The following is a 17,606-nucleotide window of genomic DNA, read 5'->3' on the forward strand; positions in this document are numbered from 1 at the left end:
TTTTTTTTCTCGAACACGCCGAGCGGCGTGTCATTTTCATTAAGAAGGAACCGCAAGAAGCACGAATACAAACGAAAGCAACAAAAGGTGAGACCCATCGGGCTCAAAACAAGAAAAAGAGAGAACGGAAAAAAAAAGAAGGCAAAGCCACTGTACAGGGAGGGGGGAGGGCCTAAGTCCGGAGGACGGGCATGGAGGGGGAGGTGATTTAGTGCGCGTGCACCAGCGGCACGCCACAGATCAGCCTCCACAAGGATGTCCTCGACAAGCCGAGACATCGCCGGCCTAGTGCCTTCAAAGATGCAACCGTTCCGAAGCTTCCGAAGGCGCCAAAGAGAGAGAGTAAGTGATCGTGCAGTCAAATTTAAATCACTTAATATGAAAATGATAAAGTATATACTTCCCGTCCCATATTAAGTGACTCAAATTTGTTTAAATATGAATGTATCTATAACTAAAAAACGTTTAGATACATGTAATAGGAAGTTACATATTAGACCTAAGTCATTTAATATTTAATATGGGACTGCGGAAGCAATCTTCCTTCTAAAATAAAGATGTTTATTTTTTCAAGCATACATCCGGCTGATTGATATCCCGCTCCGCCGGTAATAAATGCAGCAATACAATGCAGGACCGGCAAGTCCAGCCGCATCCGCCCGTTTCTCCACCTCTGCGGCCGAAAAGTCTGCATATCGCCGGGAACTCGTCCAGATCCGTTACAAGAAAACATCGAACCAGACCCCCGAAAGCATGGAACCCGACCCATATTTCCACGGGCCGAACAGCGAATAACCGGAAACTCCAGTGGCCGTCTTGAACGCCATCCATTTTTCTCTCCCACCAAGCCCGGGCAGGCAACGAGCTGGTGACGGCGACGCTGTGAGGGGAAGATATTAATGATTCCATTTCCTCCGGATTCGTGGAATCTCCTTCCCCGCACTATAAAATCCGGGTGAGCCGGCGGGGAAATTCGGAAAAAACTCGATATCGATATCGAGATCACAAGGTCAAACTAAGACAATAGAAGGAGGAGGAAGAGGAAGGGGGGAGCGATAGGAAGGAGAGTCGATGTCGTCGTCGTGGAACTCGGTGGGGTTGGAGGTGTTCTACCAGGTGCTCGGGTGGATCGCCTTCTTCGCCTGGTCCATCAGCTTCTACCCGCAGGTCATCCTCAACTACAAGCGCAAGAGGTGTTCCTTCTCTCTCCCTCCCTCTTCTCTTCTTATGCCGTTGACATGGTTGTTCTATCCGAGTAGCTGTTGGTCGATCAGTCTGTGCATCTTGCATCTGTGATTCGTTTGTCAAGCACTATATGTGATTTGGGGGAATTTTGTCCTCTTCACTGACGGACTCGGACCTGCGGATTTGTCCGGTACTGTACGATGGAAATGTTGGAAAAAAAAAGTATCAAATGTTTAGAAAATGCAGTTCTCACTGAGCTGATGCTGAACCCTGTATTCGGCTGTGTGAAATTCTCTGAACTGTCTCGATTCCTTTGCTCCTGTGACAAGATATTGTCCCGGTTACAGGAGGTGACATGTACTCATGTATCTATACGCGTTTTAGTGTGTAGGTACATGCGCATCTAGACAGAGTTGCGACACTTAATATGGGACAGATGGAGTAGCAAATTATAGGAAGGAAACAAAAAAGGTAGGGAGTGGAATGAATGAACCTTTGGCATATAGTAGGACACGTCTGTGTATAAGCACCGTGGCTGCACCTCGTGCTTAAAAACCATGTATGCTCTGTTGTCCATCATGATTGTGGGAACGATTAGTAAACGATTCTTGCTGTTACAGTTACATCAAAATCATGACTGGTAAATGGTAATAGCTACTTGTGTCTGAAACTCCCATCCAGCTAGAGTTCCTCTAAATGCATTACTCATAAATGATCTTACTTTTTAGTTATGTAGAAGCACACCCTGCAGTTCCTCATGGTTTGTCCTTCAGAAACATAGGTCGAAGTTGGTACACTTGTTGAAATGAAATGTTTTTTTGTTACTGAATTCTTGTAATCTTTGAACCCATGATGCACCCTTTAGTTGTTGTTAAAGATGGTTGGACGTTGATTATTTCCGTTTTTTGTAATTTAGTTCGATGTAGAGTTTGGTAGTGCTTGAATTGTAATGTTGGATACTATTGGTCAGTGTATCTTTGCTCTACAAGATGACAATTTGTTGCAGTTTATTTTGAATCAGCTTGCTCTGTGTTTGGAAGATAGATACATGGATATTTTTCCGGGTATTTTTCCACGCTTGAATACGATCAGTTCAGTATTTGCCTGAAACATGCAAATTCATACTCCCTCCGCCCCATATTAAGTGCCGAAATATTACATGTATCTAGACGCCTTTTGGGTATATATAGGCATCCATATGTGGGCAAATTTGAGTCACTTAATATGAGACGGAGGGAGTACCATTATTCTTTTTAAGAATCTAAATATCTAATTCTGTTAAAAATTTATGTCTGTTATATTTTTTGTTAGAATGCTCAGCCCTATCAGTGTCCAAACATGTACTCTATCATTTAAGTTCCTTGTTCTGTGTTTTAACTGTGTTCATCCGTTGCAGTGTCGTGGGCCTGAACTTTGATTTTGTGGTGTTGAACTTGACAAAGCACTCTTCCTACCTCATATACAATGCTGCTCTATTCTTCAGCCCCGTAATCCAGAGACAGTACCATGACAAGTATGGTGTTAATGAGGTAAATTGTTTGGGACATTATGGACGTTTATATTTGTTACCTGATGCCTGAAGATCTTGATCAGTTTGTTTGCAATCTCAAAAAATAATGTTTAAAAAATTGTAACTACAAAAATTAATGGTCAAAGATGTATATTGGAGACTGTTGATGTCTGAAACGACAAGTAAAAATAACATATGGAGTATCAAAACTATATTGCCCAGGCTAGGCCTAATATTAACTCAATTTGTTGTTTGATGCAGATGATTCCTGTTGCTGCCAATGATGTTGCCTTTTCTCTACATGCTGTTGCCTTGACAGCATTTACCCTTTCTCAAGTATTCATCTATGAGGTTAGTTAACTTGTCCTATGGGGACTGCAGATATATCTTTTGTATTTATATCATGGTTTCACACTTTGCTTTGAATATTTGAACTGGAAACATACAGCGTGGAAACCAGAAAGTGTCCAAAGTGTGCATATCAATCACTGCTATTGTCTGGACAGCTGCTATTATTTGCCTCATTATAGCTTGGCCAAAAAGTAACTGGCTTTGGCTTATTGATGTGTTTAGGTACGTACTTTCTAGCTTCACTCTCTGCAAATCTTTTTAGTTTTGACTCATGACGGAGTTAATTATTGCCAGTTATGCTAGCTAAATGTTAATCATCATATCTTGTGCCTCTTGGAGAAAGTAGGACTGATTTCCCCCTTTTTTTTTCTATGATTCAGTTCAATACAGGTTACAATGACAGCAATCAAGTACATCCCTCAGGTTGTGCTTCTTTCTTATCATTACTTATGTTATGCAATACAGCCAATTGATTGTCTGTCGATATGGATAGTGAACTCATGATATCCTAGATGTAGTACATAATACAGGGTCAATTAAAACTGAAGTTTAATATGATGTGTCCACTGTTAATCAGCAGCTCATAGAATAAGGTTAACTGAACATGTTGCCATTGATCTAGATGTCAAAAGCCTAGATCTCAGCCCTTAGCCCATGAGATAAGTATGCTATGTTATAGTATATATAGTTTCTGAGTATATCTGTTTAGTTAGGAAAGAGAGCAGTGTAGTTATGAAGATAAATATGGTTTGTTAGGAAGTCAGGATTCTAATTTAGGTATCAAGTCAAGTCTTCCCTTTAAAAGGAACCATGGCCCCATAGGGATTATCCAATGAATGAGAGTAAACTAGTAACGATCTAACCCTTGTTTTCCTATCTTATCTCCCACCCACCCTCGGTACCGTATCCAGTCCCTCACTCCTGGGGCACACCTCCTATGGATTAACATCGGTCATCTGACCCTTACCCACCATGCTACTGAAAAAGGCCCGATGTATTTTATCTTTTAGATTTGAAGAAATAAATAAAGTTAGTTCTATCATTCTATAAAGTTAAACTAATTTAATATCACTTTGATATTATTGGGGTATGCTAATATAGTCAGTACATTCATGTAGGTTGTGCTCTTCTATGTCATTCCTTTCTAAGCTGTAACCATTATGTTTCTTTACCTTAGGCTGTCATGAACTTCAAGCGCAAGAGTACAATTGGTTGGAGTATTGGCAATATTATACTTGATCTTACAGGAGGGGTGCTGAACTTTGGTCAGATGGGTGTGCAATCTATTGATCAACGTAAGCTGCATTTTCCCTTTGATTGCAACGCACGGTTTATGTTACTTCATTTTTTGGATTATTTTTCTGACTGAACAAATTGTGTTGCAGACACTTTAGTGAATTTCTACGGAAATATCGGGAAAACCCTTCTTTCATTGGTGAGCATGATTTCTAGTCTTCAACTACAATTTTCTGTTACATATTGGCTGGCTTTCAGACATGTTGTTACAGTAAACCATTTCCTATGCTAATTAAAATTTCACTGCCCTGATTTTGTAGGAAGTCGTTTTCTTCGATGTTATATTCATAATTCAACACTATGTGCTGTACCCTGTCAAACGGGACGAGAATGGTAAGGCCATCATTTCTGAGAGGGTAACTCCTCTTATCAGACCCTCTGACAAGCCTGAAGAAGATAATGTATGATATGTACAATATAGTACACGCTGTGGCCTTGATTAGATCCATTCAGGCCCATAGTATGTTATATCTCTTATCTTTGCTAGTACTAGCGAAGATACCTTTTCTGTAACGTGAACTACCTGCTGTGCATATTTCTTCACGGATTACTGTAAAATTTTAGATATTGCACACCTTTAATTCCGTTCATAACATATATATTTGTGTAAATATTTTTTGAAGAATTACCATGGATTTGGCTAGTAGTTTAATCCTTTTGCAGATCGGACAAAACAAATATTTTCTTATGGCAGATTCATGATCCTAGGTGAAAAGGTTACTGAAATTTGGGATCTTATGTAGTAAATCAAGATGTAACATAATCGTAACTATACTCTTCGTTTGGTACAACTTTCTTTGCATGGGCAAAATTGAGGGAGCCTATTCGCTGCATGGTGACAACTTTCTTTTGAAATTTGTTATCTTTTGAAGGGAGAAATATTCTTATAATTTGGCATGTTTTGTAACTCAACTAGAGTTTACGTATTCCATGCAAGCAATGACAAGAGCCAACTAGCCATCACTTGGCTAAGCAAGCACTACGAAAAAAGTGAACTGCTAACACTAGAATAGGATCATTTTCATCTTGTGGGAAATGTCCAACCCGAAACTTGGTCGCTAAAGTTTCTATGTTTACCGCATGCTAAAACACTAGTGGAAATTCGAAGGATGCCAGTCCTTTTTGTCTTACATCCACTCTCTTTTTCACCAGATGTTGACTATCCTGTCCTCCCTATCCAAGCAAAACAAGAGGCGAACGCGTAAAACTCTCGGATCGAAGAGGAAGATGGGCCATATGTGTGACGAAAGAAGACAGGACGGAGGGCCAAAACGGGGAGTCCAGTGTGAAGTATGTACAGAGAACAAAAGGAAATGGGCCTGAACTGCGGAACGTCGGAAAGAATGTGACATATAACCAATGTTAGAACCCCCTAAAAAAAACAATGTTAGAAGCCCTGAAAAAACTATAACCAATGTTAGAAAGGAAATTAATGTGCGTCTGGCATACCCAGATGCTCTAGGAATGAAAATATTTACATGTAGCTCTTAAAAAAATTACATGTACTAATTAATAGCTCTTAAGATTGTTCTTGATTCTTGATTAATATCAGCAGTTCACTCTCAAAGTTTGGGCGGACTAAAGAAGCAGTATAGTTTCTTACGATTCACCGACCAGCACCCAAAAATAAAAGTTGATGCTCATCCAGGAACCCCTTTTAATAGTGTTGATCATCCGGGATGAGTGCTCACCCGGTAACAATTTTGAACCAAACACCATCACCCAACTTATATACTCCAACGTTTTCGGAACCGACAGACTTGAGTTACACTGAAGATGGATATCTCCAACAACTAAACGAACAAGAATGAACATTTCAAAAAGAACAAGACATATAAAACGAATATACCGGCACAAATACATGTTTATTTGAGCCAGCTAATACAATCATCAAGCTTCAGAGATGCAGGAACTGGATGTAGTGATCAAAGATATAATCCACGATGATCTTATACGCCCTCTGCGTAGGATGATAGCTATCAAAGAACACCCTCTCCGAAACATCATCGCACACCTTCACGAACCTGTCATCGCACAGCGCGGTCACCTCCACGGTCCCGGTGCCACAGCACCCATGCGTGGTCTCCGTGAACCCATACTTGGCCGGCCCATTATCCACAAGGTCCTGAATGATGTTATAGATGTCGATGTACACCAGCGTGGGGAACCCGGGCTCCTTCCCGAGCCGGCCCACCATCTCCTGGGCCCTGGCGTTATATAGCCGCGCGGCCTGGTTCCGCTCCGGGACGCAGCTCCGGGCCGGGCCGCCGCCGAGGGTGCGCTGGGACGGGACGCAGCCGATGGGCGGAAGGCCCACGAAGCCGATCCGCTGGGCTCCCCTGGCGCTGACGTTGCGGAGGAAGGACTCGGCGGAGGTCAGGAGGAGGGTGACGTAGGAGGGAATGTCGTATTGGAGGCTCCGGAATGGGGTTGTGAAGTATGTGTTCGCTAGGTCGTCTGTTCCGGCGCACACTATGAAGAGGGCTCCGGAGATTATCTGTTGGGTTTTCTGTTCGTCGGTGATGGAGACTAGCTTGCGCCGGTACTCGTCGAAGTACTCCAGCTGCTGCTCCATGGTGATCACGCTCTGAGAAATGAACAACGACCGAGGTTAAGTGTGGTAATTAAGTTTTAATTAGAGGTGAAGTTGATACAATTAAGGATTAGTACCACGATGGCAGGGGTGAGGGGGTCGAATCCGGTGGCGCCGGAGGCGAAGCTGACGCCGGTGAGGAGGTCCTCCGGGGTGTGCTCCACGCCCAGGTACGGAGGAAGTAGCTGCTTCAGGTTAAGCCCCTGGGCTGGAATTAATCCGGACAGTAAAAAAACCATTAATTAGTACTGTAGTAGTACCTTGGATTATTGGAAAGAAATAATACTCGGAACTCAAATGCAAAACAAGTAATGAGACCAGCGTAGCCTAAAACGTCATCTATTCACGGACCAACTAGTACTACTCTGATTGCAGAACTAATTAATGAATTAATCCGAAAAAATGGGCCGACATGTCGCTGATTGCAGACTCAAAATGCACTGGTGTGCTACAGTATGGCTGCTCATAAATTAAGAGGATCAAGTTGTTGGGCCATCAAATCAAGGAGACGCGGCTGCCGCTAGATTGACCAAGCACAGTAGAAGGCGGCTGTTGGCAGGCAGAAATCGACCAACAGTACTTTTGCATTGGCCCCGGCCGACCAGGAACCAATTGGCTGCAGCATCAGCAGTTCAACACCACGCCTCTGGGCTACGTCGTGGTCCTTGGCTGGCCACGGACGCTTGGTTTATTGCAAACTGCTGTGTCCATCCACTTATAGCTCATGCTGTCATGCATAGGCATGATTAGTTACTCATCTCCCTCTGTGACTCTGTCTCTTTCTTTCCTAACTGACACGTACGACAACGTTATTTACTTCCAAACAACGACAAAACTGTAGTGATATATCTAATTTGTATGTACGTCGTCATACGGGTCCACGGCCGTCGGTTGTACTGTGTACATAGATTTTCTTTGCAATGTTGTACATTGTGGAGTGGGAGTATATGTGTACAAGGTCCTTGTACATAGTTTTCTCATTATCAGCTAGCTAGCACAGCACTTATGTGGGCATCATCATTGAAATTTTCATCGGAAATTTGCGTTGATGATTATCTGAGTAAAAAAATCAGCACTGTCATAGTAACAAGAGCAGGGAATCCGGCTGAATCTGTCTAGATGTAGCAGCTTAGACAAACACGACCTTCTAGCTAACAGAAGGATATACTCTCTTTTTTTGAGAAAACAAGTACTCTCCACCTTTCGGAAAAGGGTAAACCTGAGTTCATTTACCATGGGTAGTGGTACTAGTATAAGGTTGTGTTTGTTTGGGCTGCAACTTGATATAAATTTGTTTGAATGTATTATGTGATTTGGTGGGAGGGTAATTCGGTAAAAGATGCCGTTTGGAGCTGCAGCCGTGAAAGGAAGCACCGAAATAGCAGCTTCTCCTTGGCAGTGCAAATTTTAGAAGCCCTCCATGCATGCAGCTGCTTCTAGGATCCACGCTAAAATCTGGTGTTTGTTTGAGCTCCGGATTCTATGGGCTAGAAGCTAGCCGTTGGAGTTGCTCCAAGAATACCAAACAAACGCACACTAAATCTATCTAACATGCCTCGCGCCAGTTCGATCGATCGCCATGTGCAATTAGTATGCATGGCATGGTTTAATCAATGTGTACTCGATCGGCGTCGTGTGAGGACGTACGTATATACGCGTATATATATGAGGTCATATGGGTCTTGATTCAGACACCAAAGGATATTATCGATTCGAATAACAAATTCCATTTTCTACCTCTGCCTGAATCGCATGCATGGCACATGGACCAGAATTAACACTCGACCTGTTCACACAAACTCTCTCCGTTTCTAAATATTACTAAATCACGACAAATATTTTATTTAGCAACGGGAGGAGTAGTATACAATAGCTTATCTTCTCTCAGCCAGCGAGTCTGTATTAATTAGAGCGTGTCAGTCACATGCATTGCCGGAATATATACTCTGGGCGACTCTAGCTAGTCCATCCCAAGAAATTAACCCAGTCTAAAAGGTGCCGTAAAACTTTCGGATGCCATTTCGTTCCCCAAACAAAAATCGAAAGATCCCAGAGGAAAATCAACATGTATACGTACCGATGAAGTCGGAGGGAATGAGGCCGTTGGAGAAGCGTCCTGTGGACTGGTGGCCGGCGAAGTCCTTGCCGTAGGGCGGGTGGTTGGCCTTGATGAGCGTGTGGAGGCCGTTGTTGTTGCCGGGGTCCATGATGGAGTCCCCGAACACGATCGCCGCCGTCACCATCGCCTTCTTCTTCTCCTCCTTCCCCTCCTTCTGCGGCGCCGTCTCGCCCAGAGCCGGCGCCGCCATTGCCACGGCCGCCAGTACTACAGCCACCGCCGCAAGCCGCCACCGGACGACGACGACGACTGTTCTACATGTCGGCCTCGACATCGCTGTGGACTACTGTGGTTGTGTATATATGTTCGCTTGCAGCTGCAGCTCCATGTCCTTTTGCTCGCTATATATGGAGCTAAACTGCTGAAGGTTTTGGAGCTATACAGTTGATGGTTGATGAGGCCGTATGCAACTGTCTCATTAAGTCTTATCCATGTTCGCGCTTCTGTTCTCGATGATTATTTTAGATGATTCTCGATGATTATATATTACTATAAGCTGTCATATGCAATGCACGATGGGGACTTGTTGAATGCGGTTGATGCATGTGCCTACAATCTAGCTTTAATTTGCTGATTCCCTGCATGGTCATATCAGGCGTAATGTATAGGTTCAGAAATTAAGAAATAACGACTCGGGATGACTAACACGCACATGCACGCATGGCAGAGGCTGACTCCAGCTGACTCCTGTCCTGACCAGTAGCTTAGCTGGTGTAAATTGTGCAGTTGGGGTTCGCGTTCAGCCGCTAGCCTTTGATTCCCCTGTTCTGAGAGATACCGTAAACAACAAATGAGAAATTTCCCATGGACCGATGAATCATTCCCCAGCGAAAACTCAAGCTAGCTAGCTAGGACACGTCTCATGTGAACAAGTGAACAACTAATTTTGTGGGCATTAATGGCCGTGCATTATGCTATGCGCGTGATCATGGAATCATAAAACTATATGTATATAAATGTTGAATCGATAAATTTCCGTCTCGTATACATGATGTTTACAGAATAAGCCTCCCCATATTAAACAAGAGTCAAAAGATTTAGATATTACTCCCCTGTTTCTAAATATTTCTACATTTATGGTTGTCCTAAGTCAAGTTTCGTCAAGTTTGACTAATCTTATAGGTAATACCAAACAAATGCGATATGAAAATATACTTATCCTAATGATACTAGTTTGCTGTTGCATATGTTTGTGTTTTTTCCTACAAAATCGACCAAAATTGATAAAATTTGACTTAAAACAACCCCATATGTACGGTGCTGCACTGTTTTGCTAAACTAGCGTACATTGATCGATATACCTTCTCAGATAATAAGTGTCTTAGATTTAACACAAAATTAGTATTATGGATCAGAGGGAGTCCTAGGCAGTGCAGTTGAGGTTCCAATCAAGGAAACAACTTTTTTAGCAGAAAAAAAAGCGATTAAACACTATTCTTTATATATTTTTGATAAAACACCGATTACATGGAAGAAAACAGAGCCAAGCCACCGCAATCACACATATGCATGGAACGCGCATATATGGACATATAATCGAGCTTATGCACATGAGAGCCATGCATGTATATATATTCGTAGTATTAAGCACAAGATTACGGGCGTCCGACCTTGTAAAAAAAGAGACTACGGGCATCCGAGAGCCAAAAATCTACTCCAACGGGCTAGCTATATATACTCATTTTTTTTAACAAACCGAAGATTTAGCTATATATAGCCTGACAATGACATGCATCCGCGATATATTTATGCATAGACTTCCAGGAAGCGCATGCATGTGGATCAATAGTTTCTGTAGATTTTGTTGAAGCAGTCCTTTGTTTGCAACTAATACGTACCGACTTGGATCTACTCGATCTAGCGGACTCATGTAGCGCCGAAATGGAGTATTTCCAGCTTGGATCAGCTTGTGAACTCATCACCTCAACCATCTAAATCGATATGTAAATGATTCAGAAAAATAGTACTCGGTATCATTGTCTAAAAATGAGAAACTTTTGGAAAACTTGACATGGTGAAGGCACGGGCTTAACATTTTTACTGGAACAACATATGTCAAGCACTAGTACTACTCCAGGGACGAAAGTTCAGGTCGTGGGAAAAATCTCTTGTCCTTGAAATTTTCCAAACAGCCCTTTTTGTTTTCTTGACATGCGCTAGCTAGAGCGTACGCGTTGTCGATGCTTCCGCGAATCGGCCGTCGAGGTTGCTATCGGCGGACGGATGTTCGTTGTAGTTTTCCAGACAATCATTAACTTCGTCTCGTGTTACTCTCTGCTAGTGCTGTCTGGATCCACCTTTTTTTCCCTCTCTTTCTGGACTGAAATCTGGATCACAGTGTAGAGATAGCACGGGGGATGCTGTGTTTCAGCGCAACTCAGGCGACGGGTGTCAGACTATCATCGTCATGCACCACAGTACCACACGCCCTGTTTCTCAGTGGCAGCAAGATATTGCCGCGGTAAAACCATCCTTATTACCTTGTGTTTTTTGTGGACGGGAACACAAAATAGTCATATACTCAATCCATCTCATATATAATTCTTGTTGAAATATTACATGTACCTAGACGTTTTTTAGACATATACATCTATTTTTGACAAATTTGATATAAGAATTATGGAACGGAACAAGTACTAGTGTATATCGGTTGATGAACTTTTATCAGTTCCAGTTTGTAGCCATCCACTGTTATGGAAGAGTTTTAGAATTTATGAAAATCAACCTTGAAAGATAAAACCATCCTAAAAACTAGTTCAGTAATGGGTAGTTTTGTGCTTCCCAAGTTTTTGTTTTTGTTTACTATAGAAATGCACTAGAATGGGAACACATGAATATTCATTAAAAAAATGATGATCTTGCATGTGCGATGATTGGTAAAAAAGATATATTTTGCACATGGCAAAAGATATATCGTTTGACAAATGATTGGAGATAGTAATTTCATATCATTCTCTACATCTATGCATTTACATATATTTTTGGAAACACTAAAAAATAAAAAAAAACTATCAAACCCAAGCTGAAACGGTTCTTGAAATTTTAGTGCTACAGTTTTGCAGTTTAAGGTTCACCAACAATGCATGCCTCAAGGTATTCAGAATTAGATGCGCATTGATTTTTTTTTAAAAATAGATGCACGTTGATTTTTCCTATAAACAGGTGCACAATTGCACTCTTTTTTAACATGCATTGCACTCATTTTTGTTGTTGCAAATACACCCTAATTAATGTGTTTAACAAAATAAAATTCCATTGTATATTAACAGCGGTGATAGAACATTGAGGATAGTAGCTAGTGAACGTTAAGAATAAAATTAAAACATGAATATAACCCTTTGTTCCATGTGCTCGTAAATTTTAATCTACCGCGGAGTGACTGGCGGTGAAGAAAAATATCAGTTGCAGCCTGCTGGCACCACAGGTTGAAGTCAACGCCCACGTCAAGGCGTGACTTCGCGAGGAAGCCAGGAGAGCTTCCGTCGTCATCAACCGCGTGCCGATGACGTATGTCACCACGATTTACCGCGTACTACGGTTTGAGCAGTAAAAAAATGACAATTTGATTTTTCTTATAAAGAAGAAAAAACAATTTATACTCGTATCAAATAGACCCCGGAGTCAAAAGATTGTCCCGACGACGCGAATCTAATCGTGCCCGTTCAATCGATCCATCAAACGGCCGTCCTCCTCCGCCGTACGTCGCTGCGCTATCCTGCCGTTCCAGTACGGAGAAACCGCAGCCGTTGGATACCGAACGAGCGGCGGATACGCAAGAGTCCGCGGCTTCCGTTGTTTCCGCTCCGCCAAGCGGGTCCCGCGCCCGCCCTGTGGGGTTTGGCTGGCTTCGCTTACCCACTCGCAAACGCAGAGACTAGCAGCAGCAGCAGCAGCCGAGAAGTATCTCCGGTCCCTTCCCTTCCCGGCTCTAGCCCGCCGCCGCCGCCGTTCCCCCGCCGGCAGATCCCCCTTGCCTACTTTCCCTTTGGATCTGCCTCTCCTCCCCGCCGCTATGGTTGGGTAGCAGAATCACCCCCCCCCCCCCCCCGCCGTCGTGTGAACTGCGGTGTGGCCGCCGGTAACTCACTTTCTGCAGGAGGTTTCCCCGTCTGCCGCCGCCACTTACTTGCTGCGCTCCGGTGTCCTGGTATTCGTCGGGCTGAGGTAAAATCCGTCTCACTAGCCCCCGATATATGTTGGAGGTGAACCCAATTTAGCTTTTAGATAGTCAGGCCTTGCGGGGTGAGTTATTGGTTAGTTTGATTGCTTACTTAGTATACATCAAAGGGTTATGGAACTTGGGAGCCTCATCTGAGAAAAAAAGTTGGGAGTCTCAGTGCAATATATTCACACCAAGTAAGATATATACATACAAGATGTTTACATATAAACTAATGAACATTCTGTACATCTGCAGCGACTTTTGATTATTTATTTATGGCATTCAGATAACATCGGACATGATCCTTTTTTTTTCCTTTTATGTCTGCAAATAAGGGAGAGCAGAGCTCATAACTTATGTCACTACACTTTGGTGGTATGAATCCATTTCTCTTGTATTATGCTGCGGTGAAATCTGTGAAAGGTTCTTTGTGTATCATGGTATTAATCGCATCTAATTGATTTTCGTTAGCTTCAGTATAAGGATCTGAGTCCCATTTTTCACATTTGTAGTAATCCACTCAATTTGCGTTCTCGGATTCTCTTTTACGAACCTGCTTTTCATCTTATCTGTTTGTAATGTATCGCCTCCTTGTTTGCAGTGCTTTAGGTAAAGTGATGGCAGAAGTTCAAGATGGCCATTATGATTCGTCTACTGACAGCTTGCGCGTGGAGCCTATATATGAATCATTCCTGTGTCCACTCACAAAACGAATCATGCGGGATCCTGTCAATATAGAGAGCGGTGCTACATTTGAGCGTGAAGCCATTTTGAAGTGGTTCAAGGAATCTGATAGCAGAGGAGAGAGACTTGTCTGTCCTGTTACTAGGAAGGAGCTCAGCAGCACTGAGTTGAATCCAAGCATTGCTCTGAGAAACACTATTGATGAATGGATGCATCGAAATGAGGCAGCCAAACTTGACGTGGCCCGTAAATCCTTAACTTCTGAGAGTTCAGAAAGTGAGATATTGCAAGCACTTGAATATGTTGCGGAGATATGCCAGAGAAGTAGATCCAGCAGACATGTAGTGAGGAAGCTTGGCTTGATAAGCTTAATTTCCGAGTTGATGAAGAATAGCAGTACAAAAGTACGACAAAAGGCACTGGAAAGTCTTCGCTTTGTTACAAAAGATAACAATGACAACAAGGTGCTCTTTCATCAATCAAGTTTCTTTTATTTTTCAACTTGTCACCACTCTTGCGTTTCTGATATCTTGAAATATTCTTTGCAGGATGAGATTGCTGCTGGGGACAACATTCGCACAATCGTGAAGTTCTTATCTCACGGGCACGTCCAAGAGAAAGAACAGGCTGTGTCTCTGTTACATGAACTTTCGGAATATAAGCCTCTTTCAGAAAAAATTGGGAGCGTTCCTGGGGCCATACTTATACTTGTTGGCTTGTCAAGTAGTAAAGTAGAAAACGTGTTGACAATTGATAGGGCTGAGAAGACACTTGTGAATTTAGAGAGCTGTGAAAAGAATGTTAGACAGATGGCTGAAAATAGTAGATTGCGACCGCTTCTTAGGCTTCTTCTTGAAGGTATCACTTATATCCTTTCCTTTTCTCGAAAAAAGAGAGATTGTGTTTGTTGCTATTGTCAGTATATATACAGCAGAAAGGCTGTGATATACGCCGCCTGATGTTCTAACTACATTGCTTCTAAGCTGTGTTTTGGTTTTCCTTTAGTCTGTGTTCCTCTTTTGTCTCGCCACCCATATTGTATGGTCGTTGCTCACCACTGTTTGTTACCATAGGCATAAAAGACTTTGTAATAAAATATATAAAGCAGAAAATTATCGTGTATACAGAGAAATTATGCACATTGGGATATGGTGCCGAAACCAGCCACCTAACCTTAGAATTCATATTAGTTGAAGTTGGGGGTAATTAGCGTTGCTGCATGCCTAAGATGTACAATTTGAAAGCTATTTTTTCAGATCACTCGTAGCTTTGTCATTGTGGTATACTTCAGTGCATGGATAAGAATTGCCTATAAGCACATACTTAGTTCTCTAGCATCAATTCATGTTGATCTGGTTAACATTTTTGTGCCAAATGCCCAAATAAGCTCATACTTCAGATATATATAGGACGGCCTTGCTATCAGAGCATTTTCCTTAGTCTTGCTGTGTGCTAGCATGTGCATGCATTGACAGCATTGGATTTGATTTCTAAATGGTATTACTGGAATGCTAGAAGTGTTATCTAGTTGGTCTCTTATTTGCTTTCGTATCGTAAGTTTCATTGCTTCTTGTCTGCATTTGCAGGTTCACCTGACACACAACTGTCTATGGCTGCCTATCTTGGGGAGCTTGTTTTGAGCAATGATATCAAGGTCCTTGTGGCACAAAAAGCAGGCTCTGCACTGGTCAATGTTATGAAAAGTGGGAATAGGGAGGCCAGAGAAGCAGCTCTTAAGGCGTTGAACCAAATTTCATCTTATGATACCAGTGCAAAGATACTAATTGAAGCAGGTATTCTTCCACCTCTTGTAACAGACCTCTTTACAGTTGGCAGTAATCAGCTTCCAATGAGGTTGAAAGAGGTATCAGCTACGATTCTTGCCAATGTTGTGGCATCCGGTGCAAATTTTCAGTCCATTACACTTGATCACAACCGCCAGACCTTGGTATCTGAAGAAATTGTTCACAATCTGCTTCATCTCATCAGCAATACTGGACCTGCAATCGAGTGCAAGTTACTCCAGGTCCTTGTTGGTCTAACCAGTTCTTCTAAAACTGTCCAAAACGTAGTTGATGCCATAAAAAGCTCAGGTGCTACTGTCAGTTTAATTCAGTTTGTTGAAGCACCTCAAAGAGAGGTTCGCATGGCTTCCATCAAGCTCTTGAATAACATATCACCATATATGGGACAAGAACTTGCTGATGCTTTTCGTGCAAATTTTAGTCAGCTTAGCAGCTTGATTAGGGTAATTGCTGACAACAACGGGATTTCTGAAGAGCAAGCACCGGCTGCTGGCCTCGTAGGTGATCTTCCTCAGCAGGATTCGGTGCTCACCAGACGTCTTGTTCAAGATGGGGCCTTTGCCACAATCATATCAAAAGTGATAATGATCAGACAAGGGGAGAGTCGTGGGGGGCGTTTCGCCAACCCTTTCATGGAAGGTCTAGTTAGGATAATCTCCCGGATCACATTTGTCTTGGATGATGATCCAGATATCATTGCTGTTGCTCGTGAATACAATCTCACTGCACTATTTAGTGACCTGCTTCAGATGGGTCTTGACAGTGTCCAGATTGTCTCTGCCACTGCACTAGGGAATCTGTCTCGCCAATCAAAGCATCTAACAAAGATACTGCCACCTCCTAACCCAGGGTTGTGTTTTTCAATATTTCCATGCATCAGTCAGAGGTCTGTACCAACTGGGGTATGTCGAGTTCATGTTGGGATATGTTCTTCCAGGGAGAGCTTCTGTCTCTTGGAAGGAAAGGTGGTGGAGAAGTTGGTTGCTTGCTTGGATCACGACAATGAGAAAGTGGTTGAAGCCTCTCTAACAGCACTGTCCACATTATTGGAGGATGGAGTGGACATTGAGCAAGGTGTGATGATCTTGTGTGATGTTGAAGGGGTCAAACCGATTCTTGATGTATTATGTGAGAACCGTTCTGAGGCACTAAGGGAGCGAGCGGTTTGGGCTGTGGAGAGGATCCTGAGGACTCATGAAATTGCTTGCGAGATCTCAGGAAACCAAAATGTTGGTACAGCCTTAGTTGAAGCTTTCAGGCATGGCGACTTCAGGACAAGACAAGTCGCGGAGCGAGCACTAAAGCACGTTGATAAATTGCCCAATTTCTCTGGGATATTTTCCAAGATTGGGACACAATGATCATGTTTCACAAAAGTAGGCTAATTTGCATGATAAATCCCGGTCAAATTGGATCGTGTTCCCAGCTTAACCTTGTTGGTTTCGCTGACTGCTGCTCTCCAAATAGTTCCCAAGATGATCAGGTTGATTGAATGGGAATTGAAGGTATTGCTTGTGTTGTATAGTATGGTGTATATTTTCCCCGCTGTAATCTTGTTGTATTGTATTATTCAGATGGCCAGACCCATAGCGTGACATTCTTCTTGTGTTCATACAATAATTACACGTAAGTCCCATCTTGGGTTGAAACCCGAAAGAAAAGAAGGGAAGTCTTTGCATGAAGGAAATTTTGCAGTTTCTTTTCATACCATTTGATCGAGATGAGTGCCAGTTTGGTTGCTGCTGCATTATGATTTTGTATGTTATGTTACAGTACAGAGTTGCTTGACAAGGCAATGAGAGTAGCTAGGGGCTGGCGTCTGTGATATCATCAGAAAGCAGGTCCCGATGGCTTGCTGAATAGTACCATAACTGGTTGTGAATTGGTGTTTTTCCAAAGTT

General features: G+C 42.6%; 3 protein-coding genes across 4 annotated transcripts; 2 read left to right on the plus strand and 1 right to left on the minus strand.

Annotated features, from left to right (window-relative positions):
• Positions 1-762: 762 nt before the first annotated feature.
• Positions 763-5,855, plus strand: LOC100840065 (cystinosin homolog). 2 transcript variants are annotated; one of them, XM_003578671.4, is made up of 9 exons: positions 763-1,193; positions 2,582-2,714; positions 2,957-3,046; positions 3,144-3,268; positions 3,427-3,469; positions 4,224-4,341; positions 4,432-4,481; positions 4,603-4,675; positions 5,495-5,855. In XM_003578671.4, the coding sequence occupies exons 1-9, from the start codon at positions 1,072-1,074 to the stop codon at positions 5,545-5,547; spliced, it is 807 nt and encodes a 268-aa protein (XP_003578719.1). In that variant the 5' UTR covers positions 763-1,071; the 3' UTR covers positions 5,548-5,855. The 2 variants fall into 2 exon arrangements, with proteins under 2 accessions (XP_003578719.1, XP_010238563.1); XM_010240261.3 differs by lacking the exon at positions 5,495-5,855 and having other exon boundaries at positions 770-1,193; positions 4,603-4,994.
• A 114-nt stretch (positions 5,856-5,969) lies between these two features.
• On the minus strand, positions 5,970-9,494 carry LOC100833925 (GDSL esterase/lipase EXL3). The gene is made up of 3 exons (XM_003576852.4): positions 9,013-9,494; positions 7,013-7,143; positions 5,970-6,929 (listed from the first exon to the last, which is right to left on the minus strand). Exons 1-3 carry the CDS (start codon positions 9,326-9,328, stop codon positions 6,240-6,242), a joined length of 1,137 nt encoding a protein of 378 aa, XP_003576900.1. The 5' UTR covers positions 9,329-9,494; the 3' UTR covers positions 5,970-6,239.
• A 3,424-nt stretch (positions 9,495-12,918) lies between these two features.
• LOC100840365 (U-box domain-containing protein 43) lies at positions 12,919-17,410 on the plus strand. The gene is made up of 4 exons (XM_003578672.4): positions 12,919-13,218; positions 13,818-14,364; positions 14,449-14,758; positions 15,487-17,410. Exons 2-4 carry the CDS (start codon positions 13,834-13,836, stop codon positions 17,064-17,066), a joined length of 2,421 nt encoding a protein of 806 aa, XP_003578720.1. The 5' UTR covers positions 12,919-13,218; positions 13,818-13,833; the 3' UTR covers positions 17,067-17,410.
• Positions 17,411-17,606: the final 196 nt, after the last annotated feature.

The sequence above is a fragment of the Brachypodium distachyon genome, chromosome 4 (assembly GCF_000005505.3).
Source record: "Brachypodium distachyon strain Bd21 chromosome 4, Brachypodium_distachyon_v3.0, whole genome shotgun sequence".
Taxonomy (NCBI): domain Eukaryota; kingdom Viridiplantae; phylum Streptophyta; class Magnoliopsida; order Poales; family Poaceae; genus Brachypodium; species Brachypodium distachyon.

Excerpts from the sequence above, each read along its gene's own strand:
- LOC100840365 (XM_003578672.4), top strand. The coding sequence starts at position 13,834 with ATGGCAGAAGTTCAAGATGGCCATTATGATTCGTCTACTGACAGCTTG. Across the intron at positions 14,365-14,448 it reads AAGATAACAATGACAACAAG|GATGAGATTGCTGCTGGGGA; the intron begins GTGCTCTTTCAT and ends TATTCTTTGCAG. Across the intron at positions 14,759-15,486 it reads TCTTAGGCTTCTTCTTGAAG|GTTCACCTGACACACAACTG; the intron begins GTATCACTTATA and ends CTGCATTTGCAG.
- LOC100833925 (XM_003576852.4), bottom strand. The coding sequence starts at position 9,328 with ATGTCGAGGCCGACATGTAGAACAGTCGTCGTCGTCGTCCGGTGGCGG. Across the intron at positions 7,144-9,012 it reads CATTCCCTCCGACTTCATCG|CCCAGGGGCTTAACCTGAAG; the intron begins GTACGTATACAT and ends GATTAATTCCAG. Across the intron at positions 6,930-7,012 it reads CCCTCACCCCTGCCATCGTG|AGCGTGATCACCATGGAGCA; the intron begins GTACTAATCCTT and ends TTCATTTCTCAG.
- LOC100840065 (XM_010240261.3), top strand. The coding sequence starts at position 1,072 with ATGTCGTCGTCGTGGAACTCGGTGGGGTTGGAGGTGTTCTACCAGGTG. Across the intron at positions 1,194-2,581 it reads CTCAACTACAAGCGCAAGAG|TGTCGTGGGCCTGAACTTTG; the intron begins GTGTTCCTTCTC and ends CATCCGTTGCAG. Across the intron at positions 4,342-4,431 it reads TGTGCAATCTATTGATCAAC|ACACTTTAGTGAATTTCTAC; the intron begins GTAAGCTGCATT and ends ATTGTGTTGCAG.